The sequence below is a fragment of the Phacochoerus africanus genome, chromosome 2 (assembly GCF_016906955.1).
Source record: "Phacochoerus africanus isolate WHEZ1 chromosome 2, ROS_Pafr_v1, whole genome shotgun sequence".
Lineage (NCBI taxonomy): Eukaryota > Metazoa > Chordata > Mammalia > Artiodactyla > Suidae > Phacochoerus > Phacochoerus africanus.
The window spans coordinates 53274321-53294727 of NC_062545.1; the positions used below are offsets into that span (position 1 = coordinate 53274321).

At 37.8% G+C, this 20407-nt stretch overlaps 1 protein-coding gene across 3 annotated transcripts in view; it reads right to left on the reverse strand.

The window, feature by feature from the left end:
• Positions 1-594: 594 nt before the first annotated feature.
• CEP162 (centrosomal protein 162) overlaps positions 595-20407 on the reverse strand; it is a 108969-nt gene continuing 89156 nt past the window's right edge. For all 3 annotated transcript variants that reach the window (XM_047760495.1, XM_047760476.1, XM_047760485.1), the window contains 2 exons: positions 19547-19681; positions 595-2116 (listed from right to left, as the gene is read on the reverse strand). In XM_047760495.1, coding sequence (XP_047616451.1) covers positions 1907-2116; positions 19547-19681 — 345 coding nt within the window. In that variant the 3' untranslated portion in view covers positions 595-1906. The remainder of the gene's footprint in view (positions 2117-19546; positions 19682-20407) is intronic.

Consider the following 20407-nt stretch of genomic DNA (forward strand, 5'->3'; position numbering starts at 1 on the left):
CCTGACGTTCTGAGGATTGATGGGTAGATACTAGTTATAGAATGCTATGGGCTCATAAATCTTAGATCTGATCAGAAATCTCTCTGCACAAAAGCAGTGGTGAGAGAATAAATATGTATCTTGACAAGGCTCCTGATGAGGGGTCCTTATGCAGGTGTCTTATGACACTGAGGTGGTGGCAGGGGCAGGGGAGGGACTGGTAGAAGAGGACTGATAATTTCTGGAGCTTAAATCTTAATGAAAACATTCCTTTTCAAGATAGCCTGAATGTGTGTACCTTCTCACCCTAGACCCTTAGTGTAATAACCAAGGGGTGGGATGTGGTCCCTGAGGTTTCTAGTCGTAACTAACACTCTGATAGCACTTGTGGACCTTTACTCTGTAAATAAAATTGAAGTTGTGCCACGTGCACTGTTTATTCCAAAATAGAATATGGACTGCTCATCAAAATAGGGTGTACTTGGATCATCTATTTGTCTGCACTTCTTGTGTTTCAGAATCAGCCCACGGATGGTCAAAAGAACCAAGGGAGAGAAGGGTGTAGTTATAAATTAATAGGTTTGCAAGTAAAAAATACACAAAAGCACACTCAAATAACCAAAATAGTTTATAACTTAAAATTCTTTCACATAAAAAACAGCAAACTATAATTAATGCTTTCTACCCTCTTAGGAAAAGGACATTAAAAAAATGTTGAACATTAAGACATTATATTCCTTACATTTTATTTCTACATTTTACATTTGCTATCTACAATTTCACCAAGATCTATTTCACCTGTCCTTTTGCACTTTGTAATGATTATTCCAGAACTGTACTCAACTGGCATGTAGTAATTGAGCACTTAGAACGTGGCTGGTCCAAACCGAGATGTGCTATAAATGGCAAACTTACCAGCTTTTGGAGAATTGGTATGAAAAAAAGAATGTAAAAATCCAATTTTTATAGTGTTACTTTAAGTGTATTACATAAATTACCAGAATTTCATTTAAAAAATATTTTAAAATGTAGTTACAAGAAAATTTAAAATTACATGTGGTTCACATTATTCTTCTATTGGATAGCAAATGGGCTAGAACATTCGAAAACAAAGTAGCTATGAATTTTATCAGTATCTCCTAGCCTGCTCTCTGCTTTTGGAAATTGAATTGTAAAATAAAAGAATAATCTGGCTACTTTTATGCATACTTTTAATTTTTTATAGTGAATATACATTACGTTTTGGATAGAGAAAGTAAAAATACTCTTTTTTATAATCTTAAGAGTTACAAAACAAGGACTGGCATTTAATAAGATTCATAGCATAAAAAATTAAAATAAATCAAATCCCCCTCTTGAGAAGTATATTTTGCACCTTTTATCAAATGCAAAATGAGGCACCTAGAGGTAGGAGTGCAAACCTGGGAAAACACTACTTGTATAGAAGTTACAATTCTCATCAAAATGATCACGCAAGTGCCACTACTTAGGTGACTGTTGATGAGAATGTCCAAGCCACCGTGCTCACATTCCTCCCTGTGTTTCTGAGAAAGAGAAGCTGTTTTTCTAGAACCAAGAATTAAGAACACACACTTAATCAATAATGGCAAAGTATGTGCAATTTTGTTTTCTTTCCACATTTAACATGTGAGACCTTTCGCAATAAGTTTCACAAGTTCTAACCATCTGACATAAAGGGACTTGTCCATAAATTATTTAAAATGTGATGGGTTAATGATTTTTGGTGAAATACACCATTAATGCTGCTTTTCTTCCCCCTCATTGCTAAAAGAATAATTTATTTTGAAATGGTGCTTTTGTGTTGTCCTCATTCTGGCAACATAATGGAACACTTTTTCAAAAGCCTCGTGACAGGGACACCATCCATTATCAGGCCTTTCTGTGAGGTCACATGACATGGGGGTTTCTAGTAATACTCGGGTGCATTCACTTCATCTGCAAAAGCAGCTGGCACGACCACCCCCTGCCGGTGCAGCTCCCGGAGAACATCCAAAATCGAGTCCAACTCTGTGCGGAACTTGTCCAGCTCACGATTCTTCAACTGTGCAAGTCTTTTCCATTTCTCAATCTCTTTGTTTTGCTTGATTTCTGCTACCTGGTGTGTTTGCTGTATTATCTGCAAATTTAAAAAAATGCCTCATTATTGTCAGGGTTCATAGTGGGGGTGCAGAATATCAACAATCTAAGAGAGCTCAGATGGGGCAATGTAGACTATGGTAAACCGGTTATCTATATATGTCAGGGTTGGCGATGGGCTCACCAAACAGGCTCGCAAGTGAAAATAAGTGGGAACTTTAGTATGTAATTACGATAAAGAGTAAAGGAGTTTAAAGTCTTTTTTTTTTTTTTTTTTTGCCGGGGGAGGGGGGAGGGGGGGAGGGGGAAGAAAAGGGTACCATTTAAAAGGCATCAAATTTCTAATTCCGGAGAATGAATTCAAACATCCCAATGCTGTTCTTAAGAACAGTACTTGAGATGCAATCAAGACAGGTTTAATGCAACACGTGTCACTGTAACTGTAAGAATTAGTAAAAGCACACACACCTATCAGGTACCAGGCTTGGTTTTAAGCATTTTATATAATGTTAGCATTTAATCCTGCCAACACACTAGGAAATACATTCTATATTCATCCCATTTTAACAGGTAGGGATATAGCAGGGCAAATAAGTAAGAAAATAATTTGCTGGCGTTCCTGTTGAAGGTCAGCAGGTTATGAATCCCACTAGCATGCATGAGGATGTGGGTTTGATCCCTGACCTCGCTCAGTGGGTTAAGGATCCGGCAATGACGTGAGCTGTGGTGTAGGTCACAAACGTGGCTTGGATCCCAATTGCTGTGGCTGTGGTGCAGGCTAGCAGCTGTAGCTCCGATTTGACCCCTAGCCTGGGAATGTCCATATGCCACAGGTGCAGCCCTGAAAAGAATAAAAAAAAGAAAATAATTAGCCCAAGATTCACATAGAACCTGTTGGAGGCAGTCAGGATTCACACCCAGGCAGGCTAGCTACAGAGCCCCTGCTCTTAACTACCACACTAGACTGTCTTGCTTATGTGGATCAATTTTTTTCAACTGAGAAATGATTGTACCTTGTTCAGTAACTTAAACTTTCTTATAATTTCAAAATACCTTACCATAAGGGAACTGTTAGTCACTGGCATTACAAACCACAGAAAACTAGACATATAAAAACAACTAGTTAGGGCAAAAAACCAATAATGTTTTCTAAACATTATACATATTGAAGCTCTGAAATAATTTTATAAATTTATAATTCTGCCTGGATATAGAGTAATTTCATAATTCTAAAAAATTTCAAAAATGTTCTATTAAACAGGTGCTTAAGAGGGATACAGAATGCTGTATTAATTTTCAATTTTAAGTTTTAAACATTGTATTTGAAAACTCTGGATGACTATTATATATTTATATTTGGCATTTAATACTTTAAAAATTATATTCAGACATAATTGATATAACATTGTATAAGTTTAAGCATACAAGGTAATGATACATGTGAATGCTGTGAAATGATTATAATAAGTTAACATGTGTCACCTCCTAAGTTTCAAAATTTTTTTCCTTGTGATGAAAACTTAACATTTACCTTCTTATGTTAATGTGGTGTACGACACTGATTGATTTGCATGTGTTGAGCATGTTGAGCCATCCTTGTGAACTTTGGATAAATCTCACTTGGTCGTGGTGTATGATCTTTTTTATATGTTGTTGGATTTGGTTGGCTAAAATTTTGTTGAGATTTTTTTGTGTCTATAATTATCAGATATTGGCCTGTAATTTTCATTTTTGGCAGTATTCTTGTCTGGTTTTGGTATTAGGGTGATGGTAGCTTCAGAGAATGTCTTTGGGAATGTTCCTTCTTCTTCAGCCTTTTGGAAAAGTTTAAGAAGGATGGGTTTAAGTTCTTTGTATGTTTGGTAGAATTTGCCTGTGAAGCCATCTGGTCCTGGACTCTTGTTTGTAGGGAATACTTTTATTACACATTCAATTTCATTTCTAGCAATCAGTCTGCTGAATTGACCTATTTCTTCTTGATTCAGTTTTGGTGGGCTCTAAGTCTCGAGAAAGTTATCCATTTCTTCTAGCTTGTCAAACTTGTTGGCATATAATTGTTCACAGTATTCTTTTAAAACGCTTTTTTTGTATTTCTGCAGGATACATTGAGATTTCTCTTTTTTCATTTATTTTGTTTACTTGGGTTTTTTCTCTCCTCTTCTTGGTGAGCTTGGCCAGGGGTTTGTCAATTTTGTTTACCTTTTCAAAGAACTGGCTGTTGGTTTTGATTTTCTTTTTCTATTGTTTTTTGAATTTCTATTTTATTGATTTCCTCTCTGATCTTTATGACTTCCTTCCTTCTTTAGGTTTTGTTTGTACTTCTTTTTCTAATTCTTTTTAGGTGGTAGGTTAAATTGTTGATTTGAGATTTTTTCTTCTTTTCTGAGGAAGACTATATTGCAATAAACTTCCCTCTAAGAACTGCTTTTGCAGCATCCCATAGATTTTGAATGGTTGCATTTTCATTATCACTTGTCCTGAGGTTTTTAAAAATTTCCCTTTTGATTTTCTTGTTGACCCATTGGTTTTTTAATAGCATGTGTTTAGTCTCCATGTAGTCAGTTTTTTTCTCATTTCTTTTCCTATGGTTGATTTCTACTTTGACGCCACTGTTGTCAGAGAAGATACTTGAAATAACTTCTATACTCTTAAATCTGTTGAGGTGAGTTTTGTGCCACAATATGTGGTCAATCCTTGAGAATGTTCCCTGGGCACTTGAAAAGAATATATATTCTTATTTTTGTAGATGTAATGTACTGAAAATGTGGATTAAGTCTATGTGTTCTATTGTGTCACTTAGGATCTCTGTTGCCTTATTAACAAAAGAAAAATCAAAAACCACATGATTATCTCAACAGATGCAGAAAAAGCATTTTACAAAATCCAGCATCCATTCATAATAAAAACTCTTACCAAAGTGGGTATAGAGGGAACATACCTTAACATAATAAAAGTCATTTACGACAAACCCACAGCTAATATAATACTTAACAGAGAAAAGCTGAAAGCTAAAATCTGAAACTAGACAAGGATGCCCACTCTCACCACTTTTATTCCACATAGTATTGGAAGTCCTAACCACAGCAATCAGAGAAATAAAAGAATTAAAAGGTATTCGAATTGGAAGAGAAGAGGTAAAAATGTCACTCTATGCAGATGACATGATACTATATATAGAAAATCCTAAGAACTCCACACGAAAACTACTCGAACTGATTAATGAATTCAACAAAGTAGCAGGAATATAGACTAACATTCAGAAACTGGTTGCATTTCTGTATACTAACAATGAAATATTAGAAAAGGAATATAAAAATGTAATACCTTTTAAAATCACACTCCAAAAAATTAAAATACCTAGGAACAAACCTAACCAAGGAGGTGAAAGACTTACATGCTGAGAACTATAAAACATTCATCAAGGAAATTAAAGAGGAGTCAAAGAAATGGAAAGACATTTCATGCTCCGGAATTAGAGGAATTAAATAGTTAAAATGGCCATAATACCCAAAGCAATCTACAGATTCAATGTGGTCCTTATTAAATTACCTATGACAGTTTTCACAGAACTAGAACAAACAAAAAAATTTATGTGGAACCATAAAAGACCCAGGATTGCCAAAGCAATCCTGAGGGAAAAAAACAAGCAGGAGGAATAATTCTCTCAGACTTCAGACAATACTACAAAGCTATAGCAATCAAGATGGTGTGGTACTGGTACAAAAATAGACATACAGACCAATGGAATGGAATAGAGAATCCAAAAATAAACCCAGACGCCTATGGTCAATTAATCTTTGACAAAGGAACCAATAATATGAGAAAAAGTCTCTTCAGCAAGTGGTGCTGGGAAAAATGGACACCTGCCTGTAAATCAATGAAACCAGAATACCCTCATACCATGCACAAAAATAAACTCAAAATGGCTTAAAGACTTAAACATAAGACAAGACACCATCAAACTCCTAGAAGATAACACAGGCAAAACATTCTCTAACATCACCCTTACAAATGTTTTCTCAGGTCAGTCTCCCAAGGCAACAGAAATAAAGGCAAAAATAAACCAATGGGACCTAATCAAACTGACAAGCTTTTGCACAGCAAAGGAAACCATAAAAAAATAAAAAACAAAAAGACAACTTACGGAATGGGAGAAAATAGTTTCAAACAATGCAACTGACAACCAATTGAAAAATGGGCAGAAGACCTGAATAGACATTTCTCCAAAGAAGATATAGAGATGGCCAACAGGCACATGAAAAAATGCTCAACATCACTGATTATTAGAGAAATGCAAATCAAAACTACAGTGAGGTATCACCTCACACCTGTCAGAATGGCCACCATTAAGTCAACAAATAAATGCTGGAGAGGGTATGGAGAAAAGGGAACCTCTTACACTGTTGGTGGGAATGTAAATTGGTACAACCACTATGGAAAACAGTATGGAAATACCTCAGAAAACTAAATACAGTTTAACTACCATATGACCCAGCAATCCCACTCTTGGGCATATATATGGACAAAACTTTCCTTTAAAAAGACATATGCACCCATGTGCTCATAGCAGCACTGTTCACAATAGCCAAGACATGGAAACAACCTAAATGTCCATCGACAGATGAATGGATTCAGAAGATGTGGTGCATCTACACAATGGAATACTACTCAGCCACAATGCCATTTGCAGCAACCTGGACAGAACTAAAGACTCTCATACTGAGTGAAGTCAGTCAGAAAGAGAAAGACAAATATCGTATGATATCACTTATATCTGGAATCTAATATATGGCACAAATGAACCTATCTACAGAAAAGGAATAAACCCATGGACCTGGAGAACAGACTTGTGGTTGCCAATGGGGAGAGGGAAGAAGTGGGATGGACTGGGAGTTTGGGGTTAGTGGATAAGCAGTGAGATCCTGCTGTATAGCACAGGAAACTATATATAGTCATGTTGTGATGGAACATGATGGAGGATAATGTGAGAAAAGGAATGTATATAATATATATGTGTATGACTGGGTCACTTTGCTGTACAGCAGAAATTGATAGAACACTGTAAATCAACTATAATAGAAAAAATAAAAATCTTAAAGATTTACTTTCTTAGCAACTTTCAAATATACACATATAGTATTAACTATAGTCATCACGCTATACATTACATCCCCAGAACTTACTCATCTTGTACTGGAAATTTTAACCTTTTGACCACCTTCACCTAATTCCCTCACAACAACACCCTGCCCCTGGCAACTGCCAATCTGATCTTTGTATCTGTTTGGTTTCTTAGAGTCCACACCTAAGATCATAGAGTATTTGTATTTCTCTGTGTGACAGCATGAAACCCTCAAGGCCCATCCATATTGCTGCAAGTGGCAGAATTTCCCTTTTTGCAGCTAAATACCATTCCATTGTATGTATATACATCACATTTTCTTTATTCATTCATCCACTGATGAACACTTATGTTATTTTCCATGTATTGGCTGATGTAAATAATGCTGCACTGAACATGGGCTGCACCAATGTATGTTCCCACCAACAGTGCACAGGGTTCCTTTTTCTCCATGTTCTAAAGGATACTTGCTATTTTTATCTTTTTGATAATAGCTCATTGTGGGTTTGATTTGCATTTCCCTATTGATTGGTGTTTTTGAGCGCATTTTCATTTAGCTGTTGGCTACTTAAATATCTTCTTTGGAATACTGTGTATTCAGGTCCTTTGCCCAATTAAGGTTTGTGGGTTTTTTTTTTTTTTTGCTGCTGAGTTGTATGAGTCCCTTGTATATTTTGGATATCAACCCTTATCAAATACGTGGTTTCTAAATATTTTCTCCCATTTCACAGGTTACCTTTTCATTATGTTGATTTCTTTGGTTGTGCAGATGTTATGTCAGTTTGATGTACCATTTTTTTTTTTGTCTTTTTAGGGCTGCACCCATAGCATATAGAAGTTCCCAGGCTAGGGGTCGAATTGGAGCTGCAGCTGCTGGCCTACACCATAGTAACAGCAATGCAGGATCCGAGCCATGTCTGCAACCTACACTGCAGCTCAAGGCAACACCAGATCCTTAACCCACTGACCGAAGCCAGGGAACAAGCTCGTGTCCTCAAGGAAACTAGTCGGGTTTGTTACTGCTGAGCCATGATGGGAACTCCTTTGTCCCATTTGTTTTTTATTTTGTTGTTTATGTTTTAGGTATCATAGCCAGAAAGGATCTATGTCAAGACACATGTCAAGGAGCATTTTCTTTATATTTTCTTCTAGGAGTTTTATGGTTTCAAGTCTTATATGTAGGTCTTTAATCAATTTAGAGTAAATTTTTGTGAGTGGTATTAGGGGTCTAGTTTCAGTCTTCTGCATGTGAATATCCAATTTTCATGGAACCATTCATAGAGAACCCTGTCTTTTCTCCACTGAGTATTCTTGGCTATCTTACCAAATATGTATGCATGGATTTATTTCTGGGCTCTTGATCTGTTCCATTGGTCTATGTGTGTTTTTTTTTTATTTTTTATTTTTTTGTCTTTTTGCTATTTCTTTGGGCCGCTCCCACGGCATATGGAGATTCCCACGCTAGGGGTTGAATCGGAGCTGTAGCCACCGGCCTACGCCAGAGCCACAGCAACGCAGGATCCGAGCCGCGTCTGCAACCTACACCACAGCTCACGGCAACGCCGGATCATTAACCCACTAAGCAAGGGCAGGGACCGAACCCGCCACCTCATGGTTCCTAGTCAGATTCGTTAACCACTGCGCCATGACGGGAACTCCCCTATGTGTCTGTTTTTAATACCAGGATCATACTGCTTTGGTTACTATAGCTTTGTAATATAGTTTAAAAGTAGGAAGTGAGATGCTTCCAGTTTCGTTCTTTCTTAGGACTGCTTTGACTATTCATAATTTTTTGTGATTCCAGATGACTTTTCCAAAACTGTAAAAAATGCCATTGTGTATGGTCAGGCCACTCAAGATGGCTGTTCTCTGTACATCCCCTGTTCAACCACTGCCTACTTCATCTACACTCACATGACTGACCTTCCTACAGACTTGCCCCAGACCCCAGCTAGTGATTCTTTTAACTTTTAGATCAGAACGATCTCCACCATGATAGCTTATCTAAAGGGTGGTGAGGGGTGTACTCCTCTGCTGGTTCCCCTGGTAACTGATGAGCTAACCTGATGTCAATTCCCCCATAACTGGTAACCTCTTTTCTCCCCAGGAGTGAGGACTGCCATCATGGCCTGCTTGCAGTCTGCAGCACACAGTGGGGTGTTGCTCCAGGACCTTGCTTCAGACCTGTAAGTTCTCCCATGTATTAAACCATTCATGTTTCTGTTGCTGAATTTGGATTTTCTCTTTGGTCTTGAAGCTGGGAAAGTACAAAACTTGTAGGCCTGTGTGATACAGCCAACAGTTAGAATCTTGACAGGGATCGTGTTGAATCTATAGATGGCTTTGGACATTTCAACAATATTAATTCTTATAATCTATGAACATTGAATGTCTTTCTGTTTATTTGTATCTCATTTCTTTCATCAGTGTCTTATAGTTTTCAGTGTACAGACCTTTTTACCTCCTTAGATAAATTTATTTCCAAGTATTCTAATGTTTCTGATGTACAAAGGATAGTTTTATTTTTTAGATCATCTGTTGTTAGCATATATAATAATTACTGGTTTTTGTATACTGATTTGGGTATCATGCAACTTTACTGAATTCACTGACTAACCAGTTTTTTGGAGTCTTTAGAATTTTCTCTATAAAATCATGTTATTCACAAATAGAGACAATTTCACTTCTTCCTTTCCAGTTCTGATGCCTTTGTCTTGCCTGATTGTTCTGGCTAAGGCTTCTAGTACTATGCTGAATAGGAGCTGTGAGAATGAGCACCCCTGTCTTATTCCTGTCTTAGCAGAAAAGGTTCCAACCTCTCACCACTGAATATGATGTTAGCTATAGTCTTGTTTTACACATGTATATGTGTATTTACAGCCAGCTGCGCCTGCAGCATATGGAATTTCCTGGACTAGGGGTCAAATCAGAGCTGCAGCTGAGGCCTGTGACATAACCACCAGATCTGAGCCACATCTGCAACATATGCCACAGCTTAAGGCAACACTGGCTCCTTAACACACCAAGTAAGGCCAGGGTTTGAACTCTATCTTCAGAGATGAGACTATCCTGGGTCCTTAATCCACTGAGCCACAATGGGAACTCCTGTAGTCTTGTTATACAGAACATTTTTTTATGTTATGGTACATTCCTTTTATTCCTAATTTGCTGAGCATTTTTATCATGAATGAGTGTTCTATTTTGATAAATGCTCTTTCTACGTCTATTGAGGTGATCAAATAAGTTTTATTTTCACTCAGTTAATGTGATGTATCACATTTATTGATCTGCAAATGCGGTGTCATCCCTGCATCCCAGGGATGAATCCCACTTGATAATGGTGTGTGATCATTTTAATGTGCTGTTGAATTTGATTTGCTACTATATATATTTTTTTTTTATGTATGTTTAAGAACTTTGCACCTATATTCATCAGAGAAAGAGGTCTATAGTTTTCTTGAAGTTTTTTCTGGCTTTGGTATCAGGGTAATGCTGGCCTTGTAAAATGAGTTTGAGAGTGTTCCCTCTTTTACTTTCTGGAAGAGTTTGAGAAGGACTGGTATTAATTCTTTAAAAATCTGATAGAATTCAACAGTGGAGCCATCTGTTCCTGGAATTTTCTTTGTTGGGAGTATCTGATTACTGATGGTCTCCTTACTAGTATGGTCTTTTCAAGATTTTCTATGATTCAGTCTTGGTAAGTTGTATGCTTTCAGCAATTTATCAATTTCCTCTAAGTTGTTCAGTTTGTAGGCATTTAGTTGTTCACACTAGTCTCCTATGATCTGCTGCACTTCTGCATTATCAGTTACAATGTCTCCCCTTTCATTTATAATTTTAAGTCCTCTTTTTTTCTTGGTTAGTCTAGCTAAAGATTTGTTAATTTTATTTATCATTTTAAAGAATCAACTCTTTTTTGTTAACATTTCCCTACTCTTTTCATTTATTTCTGCTCTCATCTTTATTTCCTTCCTTCTGTTAACTTTGGGCTTAGTTTGTTGTTCTTCTTTTACTTCCCTGAGGCATAAAGTTAGGTTTTTAAATCTTTTCTTTTTTCTTGATATATACATTTATCACTATAACTTTCCCTCTTAGAAATGCTTTTGTTGTATTTCATTAGTTTTGGTATGTTGCATTTCAAGTTTCATTTATCTCAAGACACTTTTCTATTTTCCTTTCAAGTCTTTGGTCTTTGGTTATTGGGAATGTGTTTTGTAAGTTCTATGTACTTGTCAAATTTCCAGTTTTCCTCCTGATGATTTTTAGTTATCATTTTAACAAAAGATATTTGATCAGATAAAATACTTGCTATGATTTCAATTTTCTGAGGTTTGTCACCTTCTTTTGTGGCCTAACATATGATCTATCCTAGGAAATGTTTCTTGTGTACTTGATAAGAATATACTGCTGCTGTTAGTGGGAATGTTAGCAGGAATGTAATGTATATATCTATTAGATCATTCTTTCTGCAGTATTATTCCAATCCTATTGTTTCCTTCCACTGTTGGGATGAGGTACTAAAGTCCCCAACTATTATGGTGTTGCTTTTTATACCTCTCCTTTTAGTTGTTGGTGTTTGTTTTATATATTTAGTTGCTCTGATGTTGGATACATAAATATTTATGTGGTATATCTTAAGGATGGATTGAGTGCTTTATCATTACATAATTATCTTCTCTGTTTCTTTCAGTAATTTTTAGCTTAAAGTTTATTTTGTCTGATGTAACTATAGCTATTCATGCTTTCTTTTGGTCACCATTTGCTTAAAATCTTTTCCCATCCCTTTACTCTCAGTCTATGTATGCTCTTAATAAAGTGAGTCTCTTGTAGGTAGCATATTGTTTGAATACTACTTTTTGTCCATCTAGCAATTCTATCATTTTGAATGGAGAATTTAATCCATTTATATTTGAAGTAATTAATGATAGATAAGAACTTACTATTGCCATTTTGTGGTTTTCTGACTGTTTTGGAGATCCTTGCTTTTTAACATTTCCATTCTTTTGTGAATGGATGACTTTTTTGTGTTATACTTTGACTCCTTCAGCATAATCTTGTGTATAACTATTAAAGGTTATTCCTTTATAGTTACCATGAGGCTTACATAAGATGTTATACATTTATAACATCCTATTTTAAGTTGATAAAAACTTAACTTCAATGGCAGACCTATTATATTAAGTGAAGTGAAATAAAGCAGAGAAAGACACAATCGATATCATTTCTATGTGGAATCTTAAAAAAAAAATACAGGAGTTCTCATCATGGCTCAGCAGTAACAAACCTGACTAGTATCCATGAGGATCCAGGTTTGATCCCTGGCCTTACTCAGTGGGTTAAGGATCTGGCGTTGTCATGAGCTTTATCTCGTGTAGCTGTGGCTGTGGCATCGGCTGGCAGCTACAGCTGTTTCAACCCTTTGCCTGGGAACTTCCATATTCCGTGAGTGTGGCCCTAAAATGACAAAGAAACAAACAACCTATTGTGCCACAGCAGGAACTCCAATTTTAGGTTATTGATGTTACAATTTACATATATTAATTTGAAAGGGATCACATTAAATCTGTAAATTGCTGTGGGTGGCATTGATATTTTAACAGTATTAATTCTTCCAATCCAAGAGCATGGGATATCTTCCCATGTTTTAGATCATCTTTCACCTCCTTGGTCAGGTTTTTTCTCTGTGTGTGTGTGTGTGTGTGTGTGTGAGATTTTAAAGGATTATTGTCTTTTTTACATTCCCTTTCTGCTTTCTGCATTCCCACCGTTAATACACAGAAATGCAACTGCTATCTAAATGTTAATCTTGTATCCTGCTACTTTGCTCAATTCATTTATCAGATCTGGTAGTTTTTGTGTGGAGTCCTTAGAATTTTCTATATATAGTACCATGTCATCTGCACACAGTGACAATTTTACCTTTCCCTTCCAATTTGAATACCTTTCATTTCTTTTTCTCACCTGACTGCTGTGACTATGACTTCCAGTGCTATGTTGAATAAAAGTGATGAGAGTGGGCCTACTTATCTTGTTTGAGATTTTAGTAGGAAGGTTTTTAGCTTTTCTCTGTTGAGTATTATATTGGCTGTGTATGTGCTATAAATAACCATTTATGGGAAGCACCTGGTTGCAGGGCCCTCAACAGTAGAGATGAGCCCCAGGAAAGTGGGGGCAATGAGTCGTACCCAGGCACAAGCCCCTTGGGTGTGGCAGGTGATGCCTGGTTGTGGGGCCCTCAGCAGTGGTGGGCCATGCACACTCCCAGGAAGGCAGCAGTGGCTGATGCCTGGTTGTAGGACCCTTGGCAGTGGCAGGGGGCTGCACCCACCTCTGAAGTCTGAGATGGCTGCTACAGCTTGTGCCTGCCCCTGTAGCCCATGCAAGTGGTGCCCTTCTGTCTGAGAGCTCACACTCATGGAAAAGTAAATTCTTATGGCAGTTCTACCCCCTTCTATTACACTCCCCAGCAACGGCGCCCTACTTTTCTGCTGGGCCCAGGCCTCCTCCCGCACTCCTTTGGCTGTGGCACACCACACCTAGCCCCTCAGGTTGTTTCTATGCAGCCAACCTTAGTCCTCTCCCTGGGTCGGATCTCTGAAGCCTGAGCCTCAGCCCCCAGACCCCACCTGTCCCAGCAGATGAGTGTGTCAGTGTCTCAGGCTGGGGTGCACTGGGCAGTGACACTCACTAATCTGTGCAGCTCTTTCCCCACTTTGCCCTTCTCAGACCAGCTGCTGTGCTTTTCTCCAGGTCTTTGAAGTTCCCCTTTTGCTCTGGCTGATATCCCCACCAGTCAAGGAGCTTCCCAGTGTGCAGAAACCTTCCTTCTTTCACAGCTTCCTCCCAGGGCTGCTCGTTCTGAGCTGATTTCTTTTTCTCTCTTCTCTCCTTTTGTCCTACTCAGTCGTGTGGAAGCTTTTGGCCCTTTTCTGAGTTCTTCAGTCAGCATTCAATAGATATTCTGTAAGAAGTGTTCTATATAGATTTTTTTTTTTAAAATGTATTTGTGGGAGGTGAGCTCCACATCCTACTCCTCTGCCATCTTGATCTGATCTTCCAGTTTGTAACTTATCTTGTCTGTCTTTTAAGAAAGTATTGTAGTTACATTTTGCATTCTACCCTTCATACTAGCTTTATAAGTGACTAACCTACCACCCTTATAACATTATTCTGAATATTACTATATATTTACCTTTGCTAGTGATACTCTTTCATATGTTGTCTTGTTACTAATTAATGCCCTTTTGTTTCAAGCTTAAAGATGTCCTTTTAACATTCTTACAAGTTTGGTCTAGTGGTGCTTAAATTTTTTAGCTTTTTCTTGTCTGGAAAACTCTCTCCATCAAGTCTGGATATGGTATTTTTGCTTGGAAGGTTTATTCTTTCAGCACTTTGACTATGTCATACCACTCCCTTCTGGCCTGTAAAGTTTCTGTGGAAAAATCTGGTGATAGTCTTATGGGGGTTCCCTGTATATTACAAGTAGTTTTTCACATGCTCTTTAAGATTCTCTCCTTGTCTTCAGCTTTTGACAATTATAATGCGTCTTTTTGTAGGTCTCTTTGGGTTTACCTTAAGCATCCTGGATTTTGTTTCCTTCTCCAGGTTATGCAAGTTTTTAGCCATTATTTCTTCAAACAGTTTTCTGTTCCTCTCTCTTCTCTTACTGGGAACCCTATAATGCAAATGTTGATCTATTGATCTATTTCACTTTTTTTCTCATGTTTTCTTTTTGTTGCTCTGATTGGGTGATTTTCACTGCCCTGTGTCTGAATTCACCAATCCTTTCTTCTGCTACATCTAGTCTGCTGCTGAACACCTCTGTTTGTATTTTTCAGTAATTGTATTCTTCAGCTCTGTGATTTATATTTGGTATTTTCTTTAATTTCTATCATTTTGTAGAAACTCCCACTTTGTTCATCCATTCTTCTCCAGAGCTCAGGGACCATCTTTATACATGTTATTTTAACTACTTTATCAGGTAAATCACAAATCTCCATTTCATGAAGGTCTTTTTCTGATGTTTTGTATTGTCCTTTCCTTTGGAACATATTTCTCTGCTCCTTCATTTTCCTTGACTCTTTTTGTTGGTTTCTATGCATTAGATAAGACAGTCACCTCTTCCAGTTTTGAAGAAGGTTCTTGTGAAAGAGATGAACCTACTGTTCAACTTTTCCCTAGTTCTTGGTTCTTTTGGAAACTTTTGTGATTGTCCACACAGTCCATTTTATTTTTAGTGGCTTCAGTAGTTGTTGGTGTGTCAAGACCTTTCAACATACCAAAGGGGAAGACCTAGGTCAGCACCTATATTCAGGTTTATTGGAAGCCAGACCCTTGGGCAGCAGTTTTGAAAATACTGCAGGCATATATATAATGTGTGTGTGTGTGTATACACATACATATTATTGCATATATATATAAATATATATATAAATATATATATAATATATATATATGTATGTATATATATATATTGGTCCCTTGGGACCAGAAGCATAAGCCTCACTGGCCATGAGAGCCAGGCAACCTAGAGGTGTCCCCTGAAGGCAGGTATAAAAATAGGGTGCCAAACATCTTTTTTTGGGAGATTCTGGCAAGCTACTGTGAGGTAAGAAAGGAGAGTGCAAACATGGCTTCTTGGGCCTCCATCCCCAAAGAATATTTCAGCAGACCTCTACATGTTTCAAAATAGGCAAATAAGCCTCTTTCATAGACAGTCTGAGTGCTTTTCAGCCAGCTGCTCCTGCACTGGGCCCTGAGGTGAGTGAGTATATGTGTGAAAGCCCTTTAAAAGCTATTTCTCAATTTGCTATAGCTTTGTGGACACAAGAACCACTGGCTTTCAATGTTGAAGGTCTTGGGAGCTCAAATCCTTTTTTTCCTTCAAGGAGAAGGTTGGGGTTTTTAGTTTGCTATTGATTGGGTGAGGTTTATGGTGAGACTGTGTCTCATCCTTTCCTACTTACATTGATGTGGGTTTTGTTTCTTGTTCAGCTAGTTTCTGGATTCTGTTCTGAGGAAACTGTTCCATATGCTGTAGATTCACTGTGTCCATGGCAGGAGGTAAGTTCAGCATCTTCTTATATTGCCTTCTTGAACTATAACTTGTCTCTGACTTTTTACAATTTAATTATAATGTTTTGGTATAGCCTTTTTTTGGGTTCAATCTATTTAGAGTCCTTTGGGTTTCATGAATATGAATGTCTGTATCTTTCCCTAGGAGTTTTAGCCATTACTGCTTTATGTATACTTTCTGCCCCTTTTTCCTTGATTTCTCCTTCTGGGATTTCCATAAGGATGATATTATTTCTTCTGATGGTGTCCCATAAATCCCATAAAAGTGATTTTTCATTCTTCTTTTGGTTTCTCTGATTGGATAATTTCAAATGACCTATCTTCTAACTCACTGATTTCTTCTGTATGGTCGAGTATGCTGTTGAAGCAATCTAATGAATTCATCAGTCTGCCATATTCTTTAGATCTAGGATTCTTTTTTCTTTTGATGATTTATATTTCTTTAATTTGTTTTGCTCATGTTTGTCTTTCTAATTTTGTTTGGTGTTCTTTCTGTGTATTTCTACAGTTCGCTTAACTTCTTTAAGAGAATTATGAATTCTCAGGACAGTCCACAGATCTCTACTTTTGTTACAAGCAGCTACTGGAGCTTTACTGGTTTCCTTTGGTTGTGTGATGTTAAACTGATTTTTTGTGATCACTGTTGTGTTGATAGCATTAGAGTAAGTGGACACCTTTTCTAGACTTTACAGGTTTGCCTTGGCAGAGGCAGTCCATTGTCCATTAGCTCGGCTGGCATTTTGGACAGGTCAGGTGGCATTGTCCTTAGGCAGGTAGAGTTTGCTATTAGGGTCTCTGTGTGGGTGAGGCCACTGCCTGAGCTCTGAGGTCACTGGCTGGAACAAGTGGATAGGACTGGTGGCTTGGTTTCCTGTCCATGTGTGGCTATAAGGTAAGCTCTGCAGTTGCCCAGATTTCTGGTCAGGCTTTATAGTAAGGTTCAACTGGGTACTATACTTAGCAGTAGATAGTGCTATGAATTAGCAGGGTAGCAGAATGGGTCCAAGATGGGAGTGACTCTTTTTTGGAGGACCTGAATCAGGCAAAATTGTGACTACTTCCCAGGTCAGACAGGGCTACTGAGCCAGTGGCTTAGCTCTGCAAATAGGCAGTGCTGCTGTCTGGGCTCGAGTGCCATTGTAAATGAGGCTGTAAGATGGGCTACATGGCTTCTGGGTACCTAGTTAGGTTTCCTTGTTGGAAGAGCTGGAAGATGTACTCAGTAGGCGGGGATACAAATAAGCTTCCCTGGCAGAACTGGCTCCAAGGGTAATAAGGGTTGTTGTTTGGAGTCCTGAATCAGAGAGCTGTGCACCAAGTTCCTTGGTCATACTGGGTCAGCACCTTGGTTCTGCAGATGGGCACAGCCACTGGTTGGTATCAATACCTGGGCATGACTTTGAGGAGGATCTTGGTCTACCAAGAGCCAAGTGCTGATTGCTGTAAATCCTGTCCTGTCCCCCTTTTCTGTCACCATCTGATCTCCTACAGATTATCCCTGAATTACCTATGAGGCAAGACCTGAGTGGGTCTCCTAGGAAGCTACCCACAAGGGTAGGTGAGGTGGATGTTCATACTGGTTTCTCTCTTCCTCCCAGGGAGGCTCCAGAGAGCCTCTCCCTGTGCAGCGCTGTGCCGGTCTAGGGGAGGGGAAATGCTGTCAGAGTTTGTTCCTTCTAAGGTCCTTCCTTGTCTCTGTGGTCTACGTGGGTGCTTCAACCTCACATCTGTATTCTGGGATTTTTCACAATTGTGTTCTGTGTATGGATAGTTGCTAGCTGGTCTTCTTTGGAGGGGGACGGAAGTCAGAAATCATCTATTTTGCCATTCTGATGACATCCTAATTCAGCATTTTACCATGCTGTACATGAAACTGAATCTATCACCTTCTCTACAAATCAAGGATGTCCTAAAAGCCATTTTTTAAAGCAAATATAACACATTTTATAAACCGTGTTGAAATAACATATAATCACATTTGTTTATAACAAGACTATAAAATATTTGTCATAAGGCTATAATATGTGCTTGTAACAAAGTAAGGAAGCTAATGTTAAACATATTCATCAAAAACTTCCCTCTATTTCTTTAGAACAGGCATTATACAACATGGGCAGGCTCTGCTGAAATGGGGACACATTTTTTCTACTTTGGCTGATGGTTTCTTAGATTACAATATAAGTTTTTAAGAGAAGTCTGCAAATAAAAGTCTAAGAGTAAGAATGAGAAATCAATTGCATTAATCTCTTAGTTCTCCATTTCACATTTTGTAGTTTCTATAACGAAAAAGAGCTAGAATCCTGATGAGCTCGGGTTTCTCGGTGGAACTCAGGTAACCATAAAGCTTTCAAGTATGTGGTAGCTATTGTTTTTTAAATAGTATACAAATTTACACTGTGTGTTCCCCACCCTCTCATTTGTATGTTAAGGTCCTAATACACAGTATGGCTGTATTTGGATTAAGGAACTAACTGAGGTTAAGAGAAGTCATAAAGGTAGTGCCCTGGTCAGACTGGATTTGTGTCCTTATAAGAAGAGGCATCAGAGAGCTCTTTTTCTACTCCCCCTTCACCACCCCACAAAGCCCACATGGAGAAAAGGACATTTGCAAGCCAGAAAAGAGCTCTCACCAGAAGCTGAATCAGCTGGAAACTTGATCATAAACTTTGGGCCTCCAGATCTGAGAAAATTAATTTGTTTTTTAAGCCACACAATTTATGATATTTTGTTGTGACAGCCCAAGCAGACTAATATACTGTTCAATATCAGGACCAAAGCTAGTGCCTAGAAACATATCAAGCAAGCCCTTCTGCCACTTTTAATTTCTATTAACTTATCTGTTTGTAGTTACATGTATAATCCTAATGTTACTAGTGCTAGGCATATATTTTAAACATTTTAATATAAGCTTGTTTTCTTACAAATATTTATTGAAATGACTTAAATATGAAACATCATTCCCAAGAGCCTTGTTCCCAGAGTAAAATGTCTTTTAGGTATCCATCAGTAATTAAGAGCATAATACAAAATTATTTCTCCATTTCTCTAGATAAAAGGCAAACCGATCTTTAGGTATTTGAGAATTAGTCTTAATTTCTATTAAAAGCCACACCTTTACAATGAAAAGCTATATATGTATTATTAATAAAATCAATATACACTGGAAACACTTAAGAAATAATTTGCTAGGGATGGCAAAATTACAGCAAACTGGAGGTACTTAAATGCAAAGAACTGTACAAATATATAAATGTGATTTATTTACTACTTTACCTGTTGAAGCTCCTGCTCTCTTTGTTCATGTCTCATTTCCATCTGTTTAATTTTCTTTTCTAAGAGCATAAAATGTTTCATTTCTGGTGTATGGTTTTCTTTGGCTTCTCTCAATTCCTCCAAGAGTTTTGTAATCTAACATTGAGATATGAAATAAATGGAAAATTACGATAATAAGAAAATAATTCATTTTAATAGGTAGCATAAAAAAGTAAGAACATTCACTACATATTCTTTGTATAAAATTTCTCTAGATAAGAGGCTTCTTGTCAACAGCAAAGATATCTGGAGTTGTTAAAATAACAGCTTTCATTCCCTAGATCCAGAAAGTAAAGGTTCATCCTTGCTCCAAAATGACTCACATTCCAAAAGGTTCCAGATGAATGGATTACTTTCTCCCTTCCACATATGCCAGGCTGGTTGCAGTGCTCAAAATGAAGTTGGGCACCTTCTTGGATGGATTCAGCCTTGCTACAAAGTGTTTTGTTAATAGGTAATTGCTTTTAGGATTAAACAATACAGTCAAAGCACCCAACACACACAAAGCGTTCAAATATATGAATTCTTTTTTGCCAACTTCCTATAATTCTTTTCTTTTTTTCTCCCCTTTTTAGGGTCACACCTGTGGCATATGGGAGCTCCTGGGCTAGGGGTTGAATTGGAGCAGCAAATGCTGGCCTATGCCACAGCGATAGCAATGCAGGATCCAAACTGCATCTGTGACCTACACCACAGCTTGCAGCAATGCTGGATCCTTAAACCCACTGAGTGAGGCAAGGGACTGAACCTGCATCCTCATGGATACTAGTTGGGTTCTTAGCCCAAGGAGCCACATTGGGAACTCTTCAACTCTCTATAATT